Here is a 16,258-nt window from a genome sequence, read left to right as displayed (position 1 = left end):
CAACTCCAAGCAAAGGCGTGGACCACTGACTGTATATAAAGATGGACGACACGTCTACACCACCTCTCATTGTACAAAAGTGAAGTCAAAACTAACCCTGAGGCGGGCGCTGCCATCTTGCTCTGGTGACGTCTTTTAGAGTCTGTGCAGTAAAGATCAGCGGGTGGAGCCGCGATTGCAATGTCCCGCCCCTTCCGCTAACCAAAACACACACATGTAACTTACCAAAAAAGCCGTGAAGATCCTGCACGTCGGCATGTTTAACAGCAGAACAGCTTCTTTGTGTTGGTCTGAAGCAGACGTTCACAGATATGTAAACCTCAATGACTGAAGTGATTGTTTTAGTTACGTCTCCTCTCGCCGTTCCTCCTCTACTCTGCTAATCTAGAACAGATCGGCTGCAGGAGCCGTATTGGTCAACAGAGCTGTCAGTCATGACGTAAGACCCTTTTTACAGCATCAAATAACTAATTAAAACTAAACTTCTCAAAACATGCTAATAGCATGATAACAACTAACTATAATGACAGAAACCATGTTTGAGGAAAATGTATTTGACGTGTATTTTGATTTTATAGTTTGACTCATGTCCCATCTGTTAACATGGAGGAGGCGGGCTTTATGAGCTATACTGCAGCCAGTCAGCAGGGGGCGATAGAGAGGGTTTGGCTTCCCTTTTAGGGAGCTGTTATGTCGTTCATCTTTTTATACAGTCTTTGGCGTGGACATTCTGCCATAAAACTCAGAAAAGTGGAGAGTTGCAGGAATATTTCTGGAAGTTTCCCCCATTTTTAACTTTTAACATATTAGGACTGTAAACCAATTTTGTCTTAATAACTGATGTCACAAAAATGTTGTGTTGGCTGCATGGGGGTCATAAAAACAAAGTATTTTTTTATTGCTGCTTGATTTATTTTGAAAGGCTAATAAACCTGTAAAGACGCTCTGACACACAAACAGACGTGTATCTGGAACACTTGTTTTGACCTCAGCAGCGTGTGATTTATAGCGTACATATTGGAGGTATGGCTTCAGGGTGAGACTTGTTTTACTGCTTTTAAATGCCATAAACTTATATTTGGCATCTAGCTAACCCCAGTGAGGAATTTATTGACGTGCGATACGCTGTCCAGTACAACTACAGTCTGATCCAACACTGAGCAGCTCGACTGGAGCAGTCCGAGTTTAAGGCCGTGCTCAAGGGTACCTCCTTGGTGGAAATGAGGTTGAGACATGCAATGTTCTTTCCCTTTGCCTTCAAAAAATTCAACCTCCTTTTCTTGTGGACTGAAAGACCGTCTTCTGCTTTCAAAACTCTCAAGCCTGATTCTGTTTTCAAATATTTATTACTTGTGGAAGGACGATAAAAGTATTCCCTGCTGTCTGAGGAACACTGAATGTATTCAGAAAACAGGAAACTATAGTTCCCTCGGAGCGTCTAAAGAACAACATTCCTGTGAAGATATTGTTCATGATTTATCTCATGAATTTACCACATATTTGTAAAATGTAAATGCAGCTAATGAGCCTCCGAACGGGTGGAAGTTTGAAGTTTGAGTGAACCCCATGTTGGTAAAAACTTTCCCACATGAATCTGAATCAAAAACATCCGTAACAATTTCTCAGTAACTCTGCATGGAGCGCATTGTTTATTTTTTCCAGCGGTAATTAGATCCCCAAACAACGACAGCAAGAATACGAAAGCAGCTTCTGCACACTGTTCCCTGCAAAATTCATTTTCAAAAGCAAGCTTAGACGTCTTCTCATAACCACAAACCACATAATAAGAAAAAATATGGTGGTTGGACTTTTTCATGTGGTGAATATCAGAAATTATATTAACAACTTTTAGTCTTATATAGATCCACAAACAGTCACTATCTGTCGCTGAATGAGGTAACACAATGGTGATTGAGCCTATGGCCCACTGATGAAAGCCTTTGCATTTGCAGTGTATAGTATTGTTATGGACATTCACAGAAAAAATCACAAGCGGCGCCCAGTTAATGATGTGTTTTCCATCAGCCAGCAGTGGTTGGTCTGCCAGAGAGGGTAGGCGGAGCTAAGCGGCCGCTTTTCCAGTCTCTGCAAGTGTTGTGAGTAAACAGTAATCTACTATGGCTGAACAAACAAAGAAAAGATGGATGACTACAGATACAACTTCAACAATAAGTGAAAATCCAAAGAAAAAGAAACAAACTCGACGCTCAGATGAAGCAAACAGTCTGAAAAGGAAAGCGACCGTCAGTGAGGAAAATCAAGAGTTACAATCAGAGCCAACCGTGGACGTCACACATGCAACACTGTCTGGATATCTGTGAATCTGTTTCCTGCTTCAAAACTAATTAAATTAATTGTGAAACTTTTCTTCATTGTGGATCTCAAAAGACATTTGCACCTCTTTGTCAGCGTCTGTGCCTCTTTCGTAAATTTGAGAATCGTGTGTGCTTTCTTGTTTTTCCGTCTCTAGACGCCACTTAGTGAATGTGCTAAAGTTTGTTTATTGATGCACGGCTGCTAATTAAAGACACCATGATATAACCGGCTTTGGAAATTTAAATAAGTGTCTGTGTTGTTTTTTCATTACTGTTGGGTCACTGGATGAAAACATCCTTCCTGTTGGCTGATCTTCTACCCATGGGTTCAGGGTAAAATTAACACCAGAACACCAACCATGAGCAGAAATCCAGATTTATTAATGTATTCATATTGTGTCTGCTTAATGAAGTGTCGCTCTGTCAGATCATTCTGTTTCTCTGATAAGGCTCATGCTGCTTAAAATCATTACCAGCAGGTTGTTTTCCGTTTCATAATTGGATTTCAACTTTCTAAAACAACAAAGTGTGCAGAACTTTTATCAGCCAGAGAAGCAGCAAAGAGACTTTTAATTTACTTTCTACACCTGACGTTTGTGTTCCTATGCACCAATTAGTTTATTCCTCACAGTCCTTGTATTCATTCACATACTTTTCTTCTATATTATTTGTCTTCTGCTCTCTCTTCTGTATTTTTGGCTGGATCTATTTTTCTGCAAAAAAAATACATTAAGTAGAAATTCACCGCCAGGAAATTAAATGCTTAAATACGGAAGATAAATAGATGTTGGACGAGAGAGGATGTTGCTCCACTAGCTGAGAAACAAAGACTTTCACACTGCAACCTAAAGGGTGTACTACAGAGCAAGATTAATGCACAAGGAATAAACGTTTGTTGAGCCTAAAGTCTAAAGAGTTTCAGATTAGATTCGGATGTAAAGCGTTGTCCCTTTCACGACTTCTACTGATAACGAGTGATAAAGATACTCAGCTGAGAAGTGTTAGGTTTGGAAAGTTGTTGAACAGTAACGGTGTGTTGTAAGTTTGGTGTTTCTGGCTACCCAGCAAATGTTTAATGTCTGCACTCCTTTGTGCCTGCTTTAGGTTTCTACTGACTCTACCTGATTGCCTAATGCTCCCTGAGATTGTCTACGTTCTGCTTGTGGCATTTATCGTTATCGGACCATTGGTTTATTGAAGCTTTATCATAGAAAAAGGTGCTTGTGTCTGTAAAAAGAGCAACAAGAGCGGTGAGAGTGAACCAAAACAGTAAAATAGTGGGTCGGAACACCAAAGCTCTGAGCTGAAAGACACTAAAACGCTTTGAGGAACTGCAGAGTTAAGTTTTTTGCGCTGGCAGTGCCTGTTCTTTATTAAAAAACCAATGCAGTCCAAAGTTTTCAGCGCTCAGTGTCCTCAGCGCAAAAATACCCTCGGCCTCATCTGTTTTTTGTCGTTGCACTCTCAGTTGAAAATAGTTCAACTCTTGGAACACCGTCATGCTCCTCGATGTCACTTCTCCCTCACCGATCAATCAAAATCAAGAGGGGGCGGGACTTACAACAACTTACTAACAACAATGGCGGAGGAGAAGCTAATCCTTTTGTTTTTTCGAGGGTACAACTTCCAGGTGTAGAGCTGCTGCTGATGCCAGGGCACGATGTCTTTACATTGTTTTTATGTTTTCTATGTCAAACTTCTGCAAATAAAAGCAAATATTAAGCACACAGAGCGATTTACAACAGACTTGACGGTCACTACCAAGGGGAGCAAAAGTGCTGCGATACAACTTTCGTATCCTAGCAACAGTCAGCGCCGGTGAGAAGCGCTCTGAAACTGAGGTCATGGGCGTTCCCAGCCTTAAAAAAACAGGCCCTTACTACCAGCAGTGGTGGATAAAGTACCTGAAAGCCATGCTTGAGTAAAGGTATCAAACCAGAAAATGACTTTGGGAGAAGTAAAAGTCAGCTTTACCTGAGAATCTGATCTTTTTTGTACTTAAGTATCAAAAGTATATTTCTCATATTATTTGTGCTTAAGTATTGAAAGTGCAAGTAAATGATGTTAATAAAAAAGTGCAGGCGAAGTGACGCTGTATCGGCGGAGCAGAAGAAAAGGAGCAGGGAAGCAAACAATCTTCTTCTTCTTCTTCTTCTTCTTCTTCTTCTTCTTCTTCTTCTGGTTTTTACACCAGTTGGCGTCCATGATGTTGCACTGTTGCCACCGTCAGTGTTTAACCCTCTCGTTTTCTGTTCATTAAAAGCCGTATTGTCAGTTAAAAATCTACACTCATTAGCCCAATAAATGTCGATTGACAAAGTTACGAGTAACGGAGATTGTTCGGGGAAATGTATCGGAGTAAAAGTAGAGATACTCCGAGAAAACACTTAAGTATTGTAACAAAGTACTATTACTTCTTTACATTACACCACTGACTACCAGTGACGCATGTTACACACAAATAGTCCCATACTTTATTGTTAGTATAAAACAATATTGATCATAGCCACTTTTAATTAGTGATAAGAAAATACTAATAACAAACTTTATTTTAGGATTCTAAATCAGCAGCTAAGACATCATACAATGCCTTCCATGTACTGTTTATTATCCCCATCACATCTTAATTATGTCAAAATGTTACAATTGTTGTGTCTGCAGAATTATTGTGACCTCATATCTCCAGTCATTACCGTCCAAATGTGTTCATTCATACCTGTAAAAGAAAAGAAGACTCTTGGATACATTCTCACAAACGTCACACACACACCGTGTTTTTTATAAGACCAAAATATATGATGTTGTTGTTCTTTCAGGTCCGTTGCATCTGCGAATTACGTGTTATTTCATTACATTGTGCTCGGTCCAGCCCCCAGCAAACGTTCCAGTAAATGTGTTACTTCCTGTTGTTCCCCGGGTCGTGTTTACCAGCTTCAGAGTTGGCACCGGTGTGAGGGACGGATCAGCTGCAGGAGAGCCTCACTCGTCCTCTGACAGCTTTACATCAGCCATCATGCACCTGACACGCCTGGAAACTGGGGTTATATTTGGTGAGTGTTGCCATAGTATTATTTCATTTTTGAAAGTTGCTGAATTTATCTTAACGTTGGTCTGCATGTTTTGTAGTCTATGATAAATGTGCACTCTGAAATCAGTGACGTTAAACTTAATCAAAAACTGGATTTAACCTTGATTTTGTATAAAACAAAAATGCTAAAAGTACATGAATGATATCCAAATTAAAACTCAGGATAAATACGTTTATTTTTGCACTTTTCTTGTTTTCCAGGGATTGTTTTTCCTCACATATTCAGCCTCAGCATGTCGCCTCCTCCTCCTGCAGACTGTTCAGCTGCTGTGTATACCTGCATGTCAGATTTATGCAAGAAGGAACAGGCATTTTACGCCGACACCTGTGATGGTAAATATGAAATATCACTATTTCTGCCACGGCAGGGATCGGAACATTGCGTAAGCCTTATTTTTTCCTGCGGCATTATAAAATAAATGATGATGTCCTCAGGAGGCCCAGAACAATTGAATTGCCCCTCTTGGCTTAAATGTAATAACTGAGGCAATAGCCTGGAGCAAAGTTTATATAACTACACAACAGGATAATAATAAATGGAACATCAACTTCCCTTAAAAATATATCTGTACTGATATTACAGCCTTGTATTTTTGTGGTCAATTTGATGTTATCCTGTGTAATAGCAGCCTTCTCATAGAAACACTCAGAGCAGCAGACACAAAGAAAACACCTGTGCACACACCTCGCTCGCTCATGAAAATCCTGTTTCTCTGCCTCTTTCTCCTGTTTGTGTTATTCAAGATGAAGCGTGCCAAATAAAAGGCTCAGAGCTGTGTAACATGACCATCCACACCGTGCTGGACCAGTATCCCTCTCTGCAGGGGTGTGTGTGCGTCTGGGAGGAGGAGCTCTGCGACTCTATACGAGCTCTGGCAGCACAATGCCGTCCAAACACAGGTGCAGTGTTCTCAGTGACTCATGACACAAAGATTTAAAAGGTGGAATTGTTTGTTGTTGACCAAACGTGATCAGGCGTTCTGTTTGAAAGAACACTATTGTGATGCAGAATGAGCCTCATGAACAGACTGGTTTTAATGAGCATTTGGTGCGGTGGCCCTGAAGGTCAAAATAACCACGTCTCACTAATACCAATAACATTTTACAAAACACAACAATATATCACGAAACTTTTGTGATCGGTTGTGTTGTCTAATGTTGTTCTGTTTTATTTAGTGGTTTTTAGTGTTATGTTTCTGAAATGTTTTGTAAAATGTTTTTGTGTTTTGTGAAATGTGTTGTTTTGTCTAATATATGTTTGTGTTGTGCGTTTTGTTAAATGTTTTGCTAAATGTGTTTTGTGAAATCTCCATGTGTTTTGTTGTAATGCTGTTTTGAGTAATGTTGTAATATTTTGTCAAATGTTTTCTTTTTTGTGATGTTTTGTTTGAAATGTGTTGCTTCCTGAAATGTCCTTGTGTTTTGTAAAATGTTTGTGAAAAGTTGTGTTGCAGTGTATTGTGAAATGTGTAGTTTTGTAAAATGTGTAGTTTTGTGTGATGTAATGTTTAGTGAAATGTTATCTTAGGAAAAATTGTTTTATAAATGTTGTGTTGTGCGTTTTGTGAAATGTCTTTGTTTTTTAAAATGTGTTGTTTTGTTTAATGTTGTGTTTTGTAAAATGTGTTTTGTAAAATGTTTTCTTTTAAATGTGTTTTGTAAAATCTTTGTATTTTGTTGAAATGTTTAGTTGTATGTTGTTAAGTTTGAAATGTGTTTTTTCTGAAATCTTGTTCTGTGTTCTGAAATGTGTTCGTCTTTAGTCAAACATTTTGTATTCAGTGAAATGTGTTTTTTCAAGTGTTCTTGTGTTTATAGTGTTGTTTTTGTTTTCTGAAATATTCTTGCATTTTGACCTTCAGGGCCGTGGTGTTTAAAATGAATGACTTCTCTCTTCTTGTTTTTACAGCAGCTCAGCAGACGAGGAGCTCAGTGACGGACTGGCAGTCAAGCAGTTTAATCGGCCAGGGTGATTATTTTATTATGTTTAACCTCGACTGAAAGATACATTCAATCAGTATGAATGGGATGTTTCTGCAGTCTTTAAACTGACTATCAACGTAACTTTTTACAGTGTACGACGGTGCTGGTTCCTGCCTGGACAGAATGAAAACATGTGTGAGCGATGCAGTTTGTAACAGGTACCTGGCACCTGTTCTGCAGGCGTGTACGGCCGAGCAGTGCGACCACGGCCGCTGTCAGCAGGTCACTCAGCAGTTCTACAGCGGCATGCCGCACAGTGTCGCAGAGACGCTGGTCCTGTGTGAGTGTGAAGCTTCTGATCAGAGCTGCATGCACATGAAAGCTGCTCTGCACAGTGGAACATGTGGAGACTCCACCTGGGTCTGCCAGGAGACAGCTACCCAGTGTGTTGAGGACCAAAACTGCAGGTATGGGTAAAGGTTATGTTTTTACGATTAATGATTGTGAAAAAGTGCCCATCACTACTTCCACAGCCCAAAGTGACTTCTGCAAACTCTTCGTCTTTTTCAAACCAGCAGTCAAAAGACTTTTCATTCATGAAAGAAAAAAAGCAGCAAATCCTTAAATGAAAGAAGCTTGAACCAGCAAATATTTCGTATTTTTGCTTGAAAAGTCTCCATTCTTAAATATTTTCCTCTCATTTTTCCATTCACACACTGATAGCAGCGAGCTAACATGCAGGGTGATGAACTAACCATGTGGAGCTGTTCGTTGTTTACAAGTGAGCTCATGAATTCGTGGCTTAGGGCGCATTACCGCACGCTTCCACCCCGGCCTGTCACAGTGAACATGGTTTTAGGGCACATTTCCAATTTGCATGTAATGAAGCTGAAATGTCCACAGGCTGTTATTCAGAACAAAATCTCATGTTGTTACGCTGGAAAAGCTGGAGAGCTTCTTTGTTCATCAGTTTTCCCATTATTCAAGTTTAATGACTGAATGTATGTGGGAGTAGCAGAGGATCCAGAGAGCGACCAGTACTCTATGATATGTCAGTATGCAAGAGAAATCACTACAGCTGTGTCTGAATTCAGGGGCTGCATCCTTCGAAGGACGCGGCCTACGATGGATGAGTCATTCGTAGCCTGTGTAGACCACGAAGGCCGAACTGAAATGAGACGGTCTGATCTGGTCCACGGAGGATTTCCTGTTTGCGTCACCAGTTGTTCCCGCCCTTATCCTTGCATCACCAAATACCGCTCCTGTCGCCTAGCAACAGGTAGCTAGCGGGCTAACTAGCTATCATAACTAACGTTACGTAACTTAACCTATTATTTTAAAGATAATTTGTTTCAAGGCCCCTTTTGTTTATTTTAACGTTTGTATCACTATTCGATTAAGTAAAAATCATAGACTGTATAAAAAGATGGACGACATGACGGCTCCCTAAAAGTGAAGCCAAAACATGTCTAGCGCCCCCTGCTGACTGGCTGCAGTATAGGTCATAAAGCCCGCCTCCTCCATGTTAACAGATGGGACATGAGTCAAACTATAAATTCAAAATACATGTCAAATACATTTTTCTCTAACATGGTTTCTGTCATTATAGTTAGTTTTTATCATGCTGATTTGTGTCCTTTGTTCTGCAAGTTTCATTTTAATTTGATGCTGTAAAAAGGATGATTGACAGCTCTGTTAACAAATCCGTCCCCTGCAGCCAATCTGTTCCGGATTAGCAGAGTAGAGGAGGAACAGCGAGAGGAGACGTAACTAAAACAATCACAACAGTCATTGAAGTTTCCATACCTGTGAACTTTAACCTCAGACCAACACAAAGAAGCTGTTCTGCTGTTAAATTTGCTGACTGTTTTTTTCAGTAATTGCATGTTTTGGTTAGCGGAAGTGGCTGCAGCGGCTCCATCCACTGATCTCTACTGCACAACCACCTTGAGGGCTATTTTGGCACAATAAGAGCAGATAGAGACGCGTCGTCCATCTAAATACAGTCATTGGTTAAAACCAAAATCTTACATATAAAAGTGTATTCCTCGGCTGCCTAAGAGTCCTCCATCTCATTTAAACTGGTGCGCAATGAATCTCGGGAAACATTGGGCCATGAAGGATGCACCCGATGGATCCTTTGTGGACCGGGAAAAGGAGGATACATTTGTCAGCCACATCTGAAGGAGCCTTTGAAATGGGACAGCCTTCGCCCCCGCTGTGAAGAACTGGCCTTCAAATACGTCCTTTGAAGGATGCAGCCCCTAAATTGGGACACAGCTTATATAGTATGTTTGTATATATTTACAAATCAATAATATTTATGTCACAGTATGGTTGGGCCTGGCTAAAAAGTCATGAACTCAGCTGTGCATTTATTTTGAGCATATTTTACATACTTACATACATTTGGGAAAAAAACCTGAAAGCACTTTATTATCATGAACATATGAACAGATATTATATGCTTAGATTGAATAACACCATGGACACGGCAGCTTTGTATAAGAAATAATTGTTCTGTTAAACAAAATGATTTACAGGAAGTTTCTTTATTTGTGAGTTAAATCCACTTTTATTGCTTCTTCTGGCCCAAAATTAAATTGGCTCTCCGAAGGCCGATGCTACAACAAATTAGTTTTCCCCCAAAACATACAAAATCACTATCCTTGAAAAACATGAAGCTGCTGTGTGTATTTTTCCTCAGCACACACAAACCAACCTCAGCGACTGAATTAAAATGTTTTTTCTGATTCACCAGGAACTTGTTAAAAACTTTCCGAGCGAAATGCTGGAGCTCTGAGGAATGCAGCGACACTGACCTGCGAGATGACGAATGTCTCACCTGGATGGATTCATCTCTCATGCTCGGTGCAGACTCAGAGTGCAAAGCAGCCTTTTTAGCTACTTTGGGCACCGTACTTCACTATCCTTGTACTTGCAAAGGAATGCACAGTGATGATCTGCAGACGTGCAACATGATTCATGACGCTCTTCACAATAGATCACGCTTCAGTGAGTAGGAACGGTTTAAGAAGCTGCAATTTTTAAAGTGAAATGTGTTCATTGGAAAGACTAAATCTTTTTTAAATGTGTTTCAGTGACATCTTGGCAGAGCAGCAGTGGTCCTTCTAAACCTCCTGAAGTCAACGAATCAGAGGAAGGTCACAGATGGTCACAAGGTAAATTTCCATGCAGGTTTCTGAATTACAGGCACATTTGAAGATTTGTGTGACTTAAAATCTGTACCATTTTTTAATGGTCAATGTTGATATTTTGACTTTCAGATTTTCTTCTTTATGCTTTTGCAACTGTGCTACTCGTCGGAGTTGTCCTATTAATGCCTCTTGCTGTTGTCTGTAAAATATGGTAAGTATATCAACATTAAGTCAAAGCAAAATATGTTAAAGAGGGGGTATTATGCTGCTTCACATTTTAAGACATGTATATAATGTTACTTTGTTGGATGTCCAGACTAAACGTGGGTGAAGTTTCAGATCTGTAGGTAAAAGTATGTTGGAGTAATCCCCAGGCTTCTCAGCTCAGTCAGCAGGCTGCTATGAGCACCAGGTTTCACACAGTTTTCTCAAGTGCAGCCTCAGCAGGCTTCCGAAAGCTGGCACATCAGAAGAAAGTAGGCGGGGTTTCTTAAAGGGACAGAGCTGACTGAGGTGTTTGAGGCAGTGGCTGCATGAGGGCCTGCACAGAGCACCTGTGTGAGAAAAAGTAGGAGTTTTTTTGACTGTAAATTATGCTAAGCTACTCCACAGGTATCACAGAGTGAATATGAATCTTGAAATAAGCATAATACCCCCCCTTTAAGTGTCTCTGGAATTAATGCTAATACTTCTATTTTGTCTTGTAGGACGTCGAGAAGAAGAGATAAAACTAAATTTCACCACCCGCAGAAACAAAACTTTGTTGTTATTCTCTGATATTTATTCAAGACATTTAAGATTATTACATTTAAATTGATTTTTCTTATTACGATATTAAAAAGATCATACATAATAAAATCTTCATGCACAGATAAAACATGATGGCAGCTTTGTGAGGTATAACATGATAGTTATTAAATGTATTTTGATCGTGTTGTGATGTAAAGAAAATGTTTTCTCTGCAGCGTCTCAGAATCGATCAAAGATCTGCTGTTATTAATCTTGTCTTCTGTTTCATGCTGACGTAAGCCATCAATTATTATAGCTTCTGAGGTCGCTGTTATGTCATCAGTTGTTTTATTGTGATGATTTATCGGTGCTGTAGGCTTCACCTGTGTCTGATAATAAAATCCTGAACAACAAGAAGTTCAAATTGATGTTATTGATGCATGGACACAATGCAGCTCTTAAGGGGAAATAGGTGGGTGCTTGATAGAGTGAATGCTGCTGTTACATCATCTTTGAATCTGTTACTTTTAATTCAGTGATGGAAACAATTGTGCTTGAACGAGTCGTATCCTCACTCAGCTAAATTCAGGACCACTACAAGACTAATATTAAGTGAGTGCGGTAAGTTAAGTACATTAGACAACGGTTGGTTCTAACTAAGTAATCTGATTGGACAAGAGGCGCTCCATGAGTGCTGATATAGAGAACAACATCACAGGGACTTTTCACTCTGTGTATCACTCCGCCTCAGCCAGCTGTTCTGAATACTGTTACTTAACATTACAGCAGACCGTGTGTGTTTACATTAATCAGACTGGTACCTCTGAATCACACAGCAGACTCTTATTTCACTGGTTGATGATGAATTAAAACAAACAGATAAATGTACATGATAAAAAAACAGCTGATCTGTGGTAACCTGCAGACACAGAGTGCAGGAGAATGTTTGGGTTGCTTAGCAACAAAAGTCCAGTTCATGCCTCATGCCTACGACGAATCACACCAAATATTTTGGTTAACTCAAGTTAATACAATTCATTCTACATTGTGCAGGACTTCAGGAGCTCCACTCTAATTTAAGACATATTCTCTGCTTGAAATAATACATTGTGTCTCCTTCTCCCTCTTTAAAAATTCATGAATCTGCACAGACCCTGCCCGCAAATTTCCAACCACCTGTCCTTGGTACACTGCAGTTTAAAAGCAGACAGGCCCAGCCATGGAGATGGCTGCTCATGTTGTCCCCGATATGTCTTGAAGCACATGAAGAACACCGCATGGAGGTTAAACACTTGATTTTCACTGGAGGATGTGTTTAAATTCTGCAGCTTCAGGGAGCAGGCAGGGAAGGATGAGAGTAACACATCCCTCCTCTAAACCTGCAGCTCCTGCTGTGTCAGGAGGACGTCCTGAAGAGTTGAAATAATGAAATACAGAGAATTTTTTAACATTTAGGAAGCAAAGGAGAGGCTGCAATGAATCAAAGATTTGTAATTAAACTTGTTAAATGCGGACAAAATATTAAGATGAGAAGTAAGCGGGGGGGATTAATGCTGTGATTACGTTTGTTCTAATTCAGCAGGAGGGAGAGATATGATCTGTTTACAGTAATATGTAGACTGCAGTGATACATAGGAAGACCTGGGTGTTGGTAGCTTAACAATCAACAACTGCCTTTCCTGTCTAAAACGTTCTTAACAATATTCGACACAGACTTAGATGATCCAGGTGTGACGCTCGGGTCTTTTGAGCCCCTGAAGCCCTGAAAGATGATCTGCGTCTTATCTTGTGCTCACATATTTCCTTGTGTGCACAAGATATTCTGCTGTGCACACAAGATAGGAAGTATATTATCTTTGGGACTTTTGGGGCTCTGCTTCGGTGTGTGCCAGCCAGAGGCATAAATACACACAAGAAAGGACAGAATCAGAGGCTGAAATCACACAAGTAAACAGTATTGGATATTATATACTGTTGCCTGTGTAAACAAAACCTGACAATTATGATAGTGTTGGTATTTTTATGCCAATGAACTGATAATATTTAGGAGAGGAGAAGTGAAGCCCCTCAGGATATTTGGACTCAATCTCTCATCTGACCGACATGTCTGCACTGTGGGAGGAAGCTCGACCCACACAGAGTGGAAGTAAACACACAGCCACATGCAAACACTTCATACGTCCACACAGAAGGACCCCCGCTGGGTCAAAGCCAGAGAACTCCTGCTGTGCAGATGTGGGATGGAAATATAGAAGAGGAAGAGTTGGATGGGTACTAAAGGTTTTGCTTTTCACTGAATGTTCTATTCAGTCTTTTTTGGGTTGTTTCCGACATATTTTTTCAGCATCAAAAGCGTAGATTGGTTCTCGACAGCTTCCTTAAGCTTTTTGATGCCCGGTGATCGATGAACAATCTTCTTTCTAAGCTTTTATTTCTCTCACATCTTCTGCTCCGCTCTCAGGACTTCTTGTCACCTTCAAAGTCACTCAGACTTTGTGCTTCCTCTCACGCTGAAGCTTTCCCCTCGAGGGGTTCAGAGGTGTCGAGGTCTTTGCTGGTTTACTTCGCAATTTTCCTCCCACATGAGGGTGTTTTGAGAGGTCAGGTTATTGTTTGCAGCTTCTGTTTGTGTCAGAGCCCGCAGGACTTACCTGGAGGCCTGAGTGTGACTTCATCCTCAAAATGATCCTGCCTCACTTAGTGAAGTGTGATAGCTGCTGCTGGCAGAACCAGGGCAGTTTGCGTTCCTGCTTTTATTTCTGGCCTTTTGGCTGGAAGGAAGAAATATACTCAGACTTTTAAAGAACAACAAGACAAAGTTTTTATCAAATTCTATTGGATGGTTTGGTAGACAAATTTATGAACCCCTCAGAACGATTTATGACCAAGTATCCGCAAACATAATATAATTTCCCTAAAGCTTATTTGTCCTTTGTGCTACTTATGTTAGCATGCTAACACACTAAACTCTGGATTGGTTCAGACTGCAGGCAAATGAGATCTGTTTCTCAAAGCAGATCTTTGCAGCAGATCCTCAACACTGTTGTTAGTTTGATCAGATTTGTGTGTCCGATGTCAACATGATATTTGTTGCTAACGACGAAGGCATCAGTGACTATGTTCTCTGGATGTGCTGCTTTCCGACGCATAAGGCCGATAAATGGAGATCGGTCATCCTCCTCCACCCACAAACAATTGCTCTGATAGGTTGCGATGCAGATCCTTTTACTCACCAGACAAACGTAAAGATAGAGAAGCCTAGATTAGTGACGCTACAATATGAACACGTGCTTTGTCTCTTTCACTAATAAGAATGCTGATGGTGTCCTGTGTCAAATCTAAATAACAAAAACTTGCACAGAAGAAGGTCCCAAATCGCCAAGATGTAGATTTGCAACAGAGCAATATTATCACATAAGCTCTGGATTTGGTGAAATATGTGCAGGTACTCTGCAGTGGAATTTTACATTACAAATTACACACATGATAGATTTGCAAGGGATGAGGAAACAAGAGACCTGTGCTGCTGAAGAGATGACCAGAGGTCCCAGGAAAAACTAGTCCCTTTTGAAAAGTGCTCCAGCTCCAGTTATGTTTTAAGAAAATGCTCTGCTTGAAATAATAAATTGTGTCTGATATGATTTTTTTCTGCAAAATAAGTTTAATTACCTTGTAAAAATCCTCCCAAGGCAGCTCCTCCTTCTCCCTCATTAAAATTCCTGGATCTGCATAGGCCCCGCCCACTATGCAAATGTACAACCGCTCCGTCACGACAACAAAACACATCTCTGCCATCGTTTAGTGGCAACTTGTTGAAACTTAGCTGCTTGAAATGTAGTAATTAGTAGTAGTAACGTTAACGTTAGTAGTCAGTAGTGAGTTGACGGTTACAGCTGGCGCATCGCCAAAGTGGTTGCCATAGGTTACACATAATGATACACATAGCGCCACCCCGTCCATTAACGGGATTGGCTCCTTAGGTTTGTGACGTCTCAAACCTGCCAATCTGAAGACGTGTTGTTCAGCCTGTCCTTGGTACACTGCAGTTTAAAAGCAGACAGGCCCAGCCATGGAGATGACTGCTGATGTTGTCCCTGATATGTCTTGTAGCTCATGAAGAACACCACATGGAGATGTTTACAAGGTTAAACACTTGATTTTCACTGGAGGGGGTCTTTAAGGGAAACTACAAGGTGTCGTCGCCTAACGTCCAGGGTCACATAGATAGACCTTCTTGTTCGCTCGCATTTTGCATAGTTTCATCAACTTTTTGGAAAAGCTAGCAAAACAATAACCCTAAAAAATTGTGCATTAAGCTAAACCCCATGAGCAGGACACCTCACTTAATTGTGACCTCAAAAAGAATGCTTTTGTATGTTTGTGATGATTGATTCATGAAGACATTTTCCCCTAAGAACTACACTTCTGCCTCATCGTTACAACTTGAGTCATTTGTTTAATGATCTTGAGATGAAAAAGTCTCCTTATCTCCATGAAAGTCTTCATCAAACATCCACTGTGAAAAACATTGTGTCAAAGCGAATCCCCCGACACTAAGAGATAAAAGAGCTTCTGCAGAAAGAAAAGAGACTTTGATAAAGAAACACCACATTGAATTATTATTTCATTACACGACAGCAATCAGAAAACTGAGACGACACTTGACTGCCTAATTGTTTGACGGGTAATTGTTTGCATGCACGATGAAGGAGGACCGTTGTGGGTGTGAAATTAGCATTTTTTAATACATTTATGCAAATGTTATTCAAAATGTTCTCCTTTTATCTATTCACCAGAGTCAAGTTTATTCTCACCCAGAGTCCAGCTGGATTTTAAACTGTCATTCTTATTAGACTGATTCATTGCTGGGATATAAGGTGATGGCAATTACGGCAACGACAATTAACAGGTTGAGAGAAAACCTGGAGCTTCCTGAGCTCTGAGGACGAGGACGGAGACGCCACAGTGAGGATTAGCTTCATTCTGCATATTCAAACATCATAACCTGGTGGCTTAATTTTCTCAGGCACAATATGTCATTTATT

At 40.3% G+C, this 16,258-nt stretch overlaps 1 protein-coding gene across 1 annotated transcript; it reads left to right on the top strand.

The window, feature by feature from the left end:
* Positions 1 to 5,328: 5,328 nt before the first annotated feature.
* Positions 5,329 to 11,261, top strand: gfral (GDNF family receptor alpha like). The gene is made up of 9 exons (XM_069658045.1): positions 5,329 to 5,365; positions 5,605 to 5,736; positions 6,148 to 6,303; positions 7,313 to 7,372; positions 7,478 to 7,793; positions 10,088 to 10,341; positions 10,428 to 10,508; positions 10,614 to 10,695; positions 11,192 to 11,261. Exons 1-9 carry the CDS (start codon positions 5,329 to 5,331, stop codon positions 11,259 to 11,261), a joined length of 1,188 nt encoding a protein of 395 aa, XP_069514146.1.
* Positions 11,262 to 16,258: the final 4,997 nt, after the last annotated feature.

This window comes from Semicossyphus pulcher, unplaced genomic scaffold, assembly GCF_022749685.1.
Source record: "Semicossyphus pulcher isolate SPU_LCO1_2020_fin unplaced genomic scaffold, fSemPul1.0.p SCAF_12, whole genome shotgun sequence".
Lineage (NCBI taxonomy): Eukaryota > Metazoa > Chordata > Actinopteri > Labriformes > Labridae > Semicossyphus > Semicossyphus pulcher.
Note: the sequence above shows the minus strand (reverse complement) of the source record. Positions and strands in the feature narration are given on the sequence as shown.

What these genes read in the sequence shown, in the direction of transcription:
- gfral (XM_069658045.1), top strand. Translation starts at nt 5,329, where the DNA reads ATGCACCTGACACGCCTGGAAACTGGGGTTATATTTG. An exon ending in AAGCAGTTTAATCGGCCAGG is followed by an intron (nt 7,373 to 7,477) that starts GTGATTATTTTA and finishes AACTTTTTACAG; the next exon opens with TGTACGACGGTGCTGGTTCC. An exon ending in GCTGTTGTCTGTAAAATATG is followed by an intron (nt 10,696 to 11,191) that starts GTAAGTATATCA and finishes TTTGTCTTGTAG; the next exon opens with GACGTCGAGAAGAAGAGATA.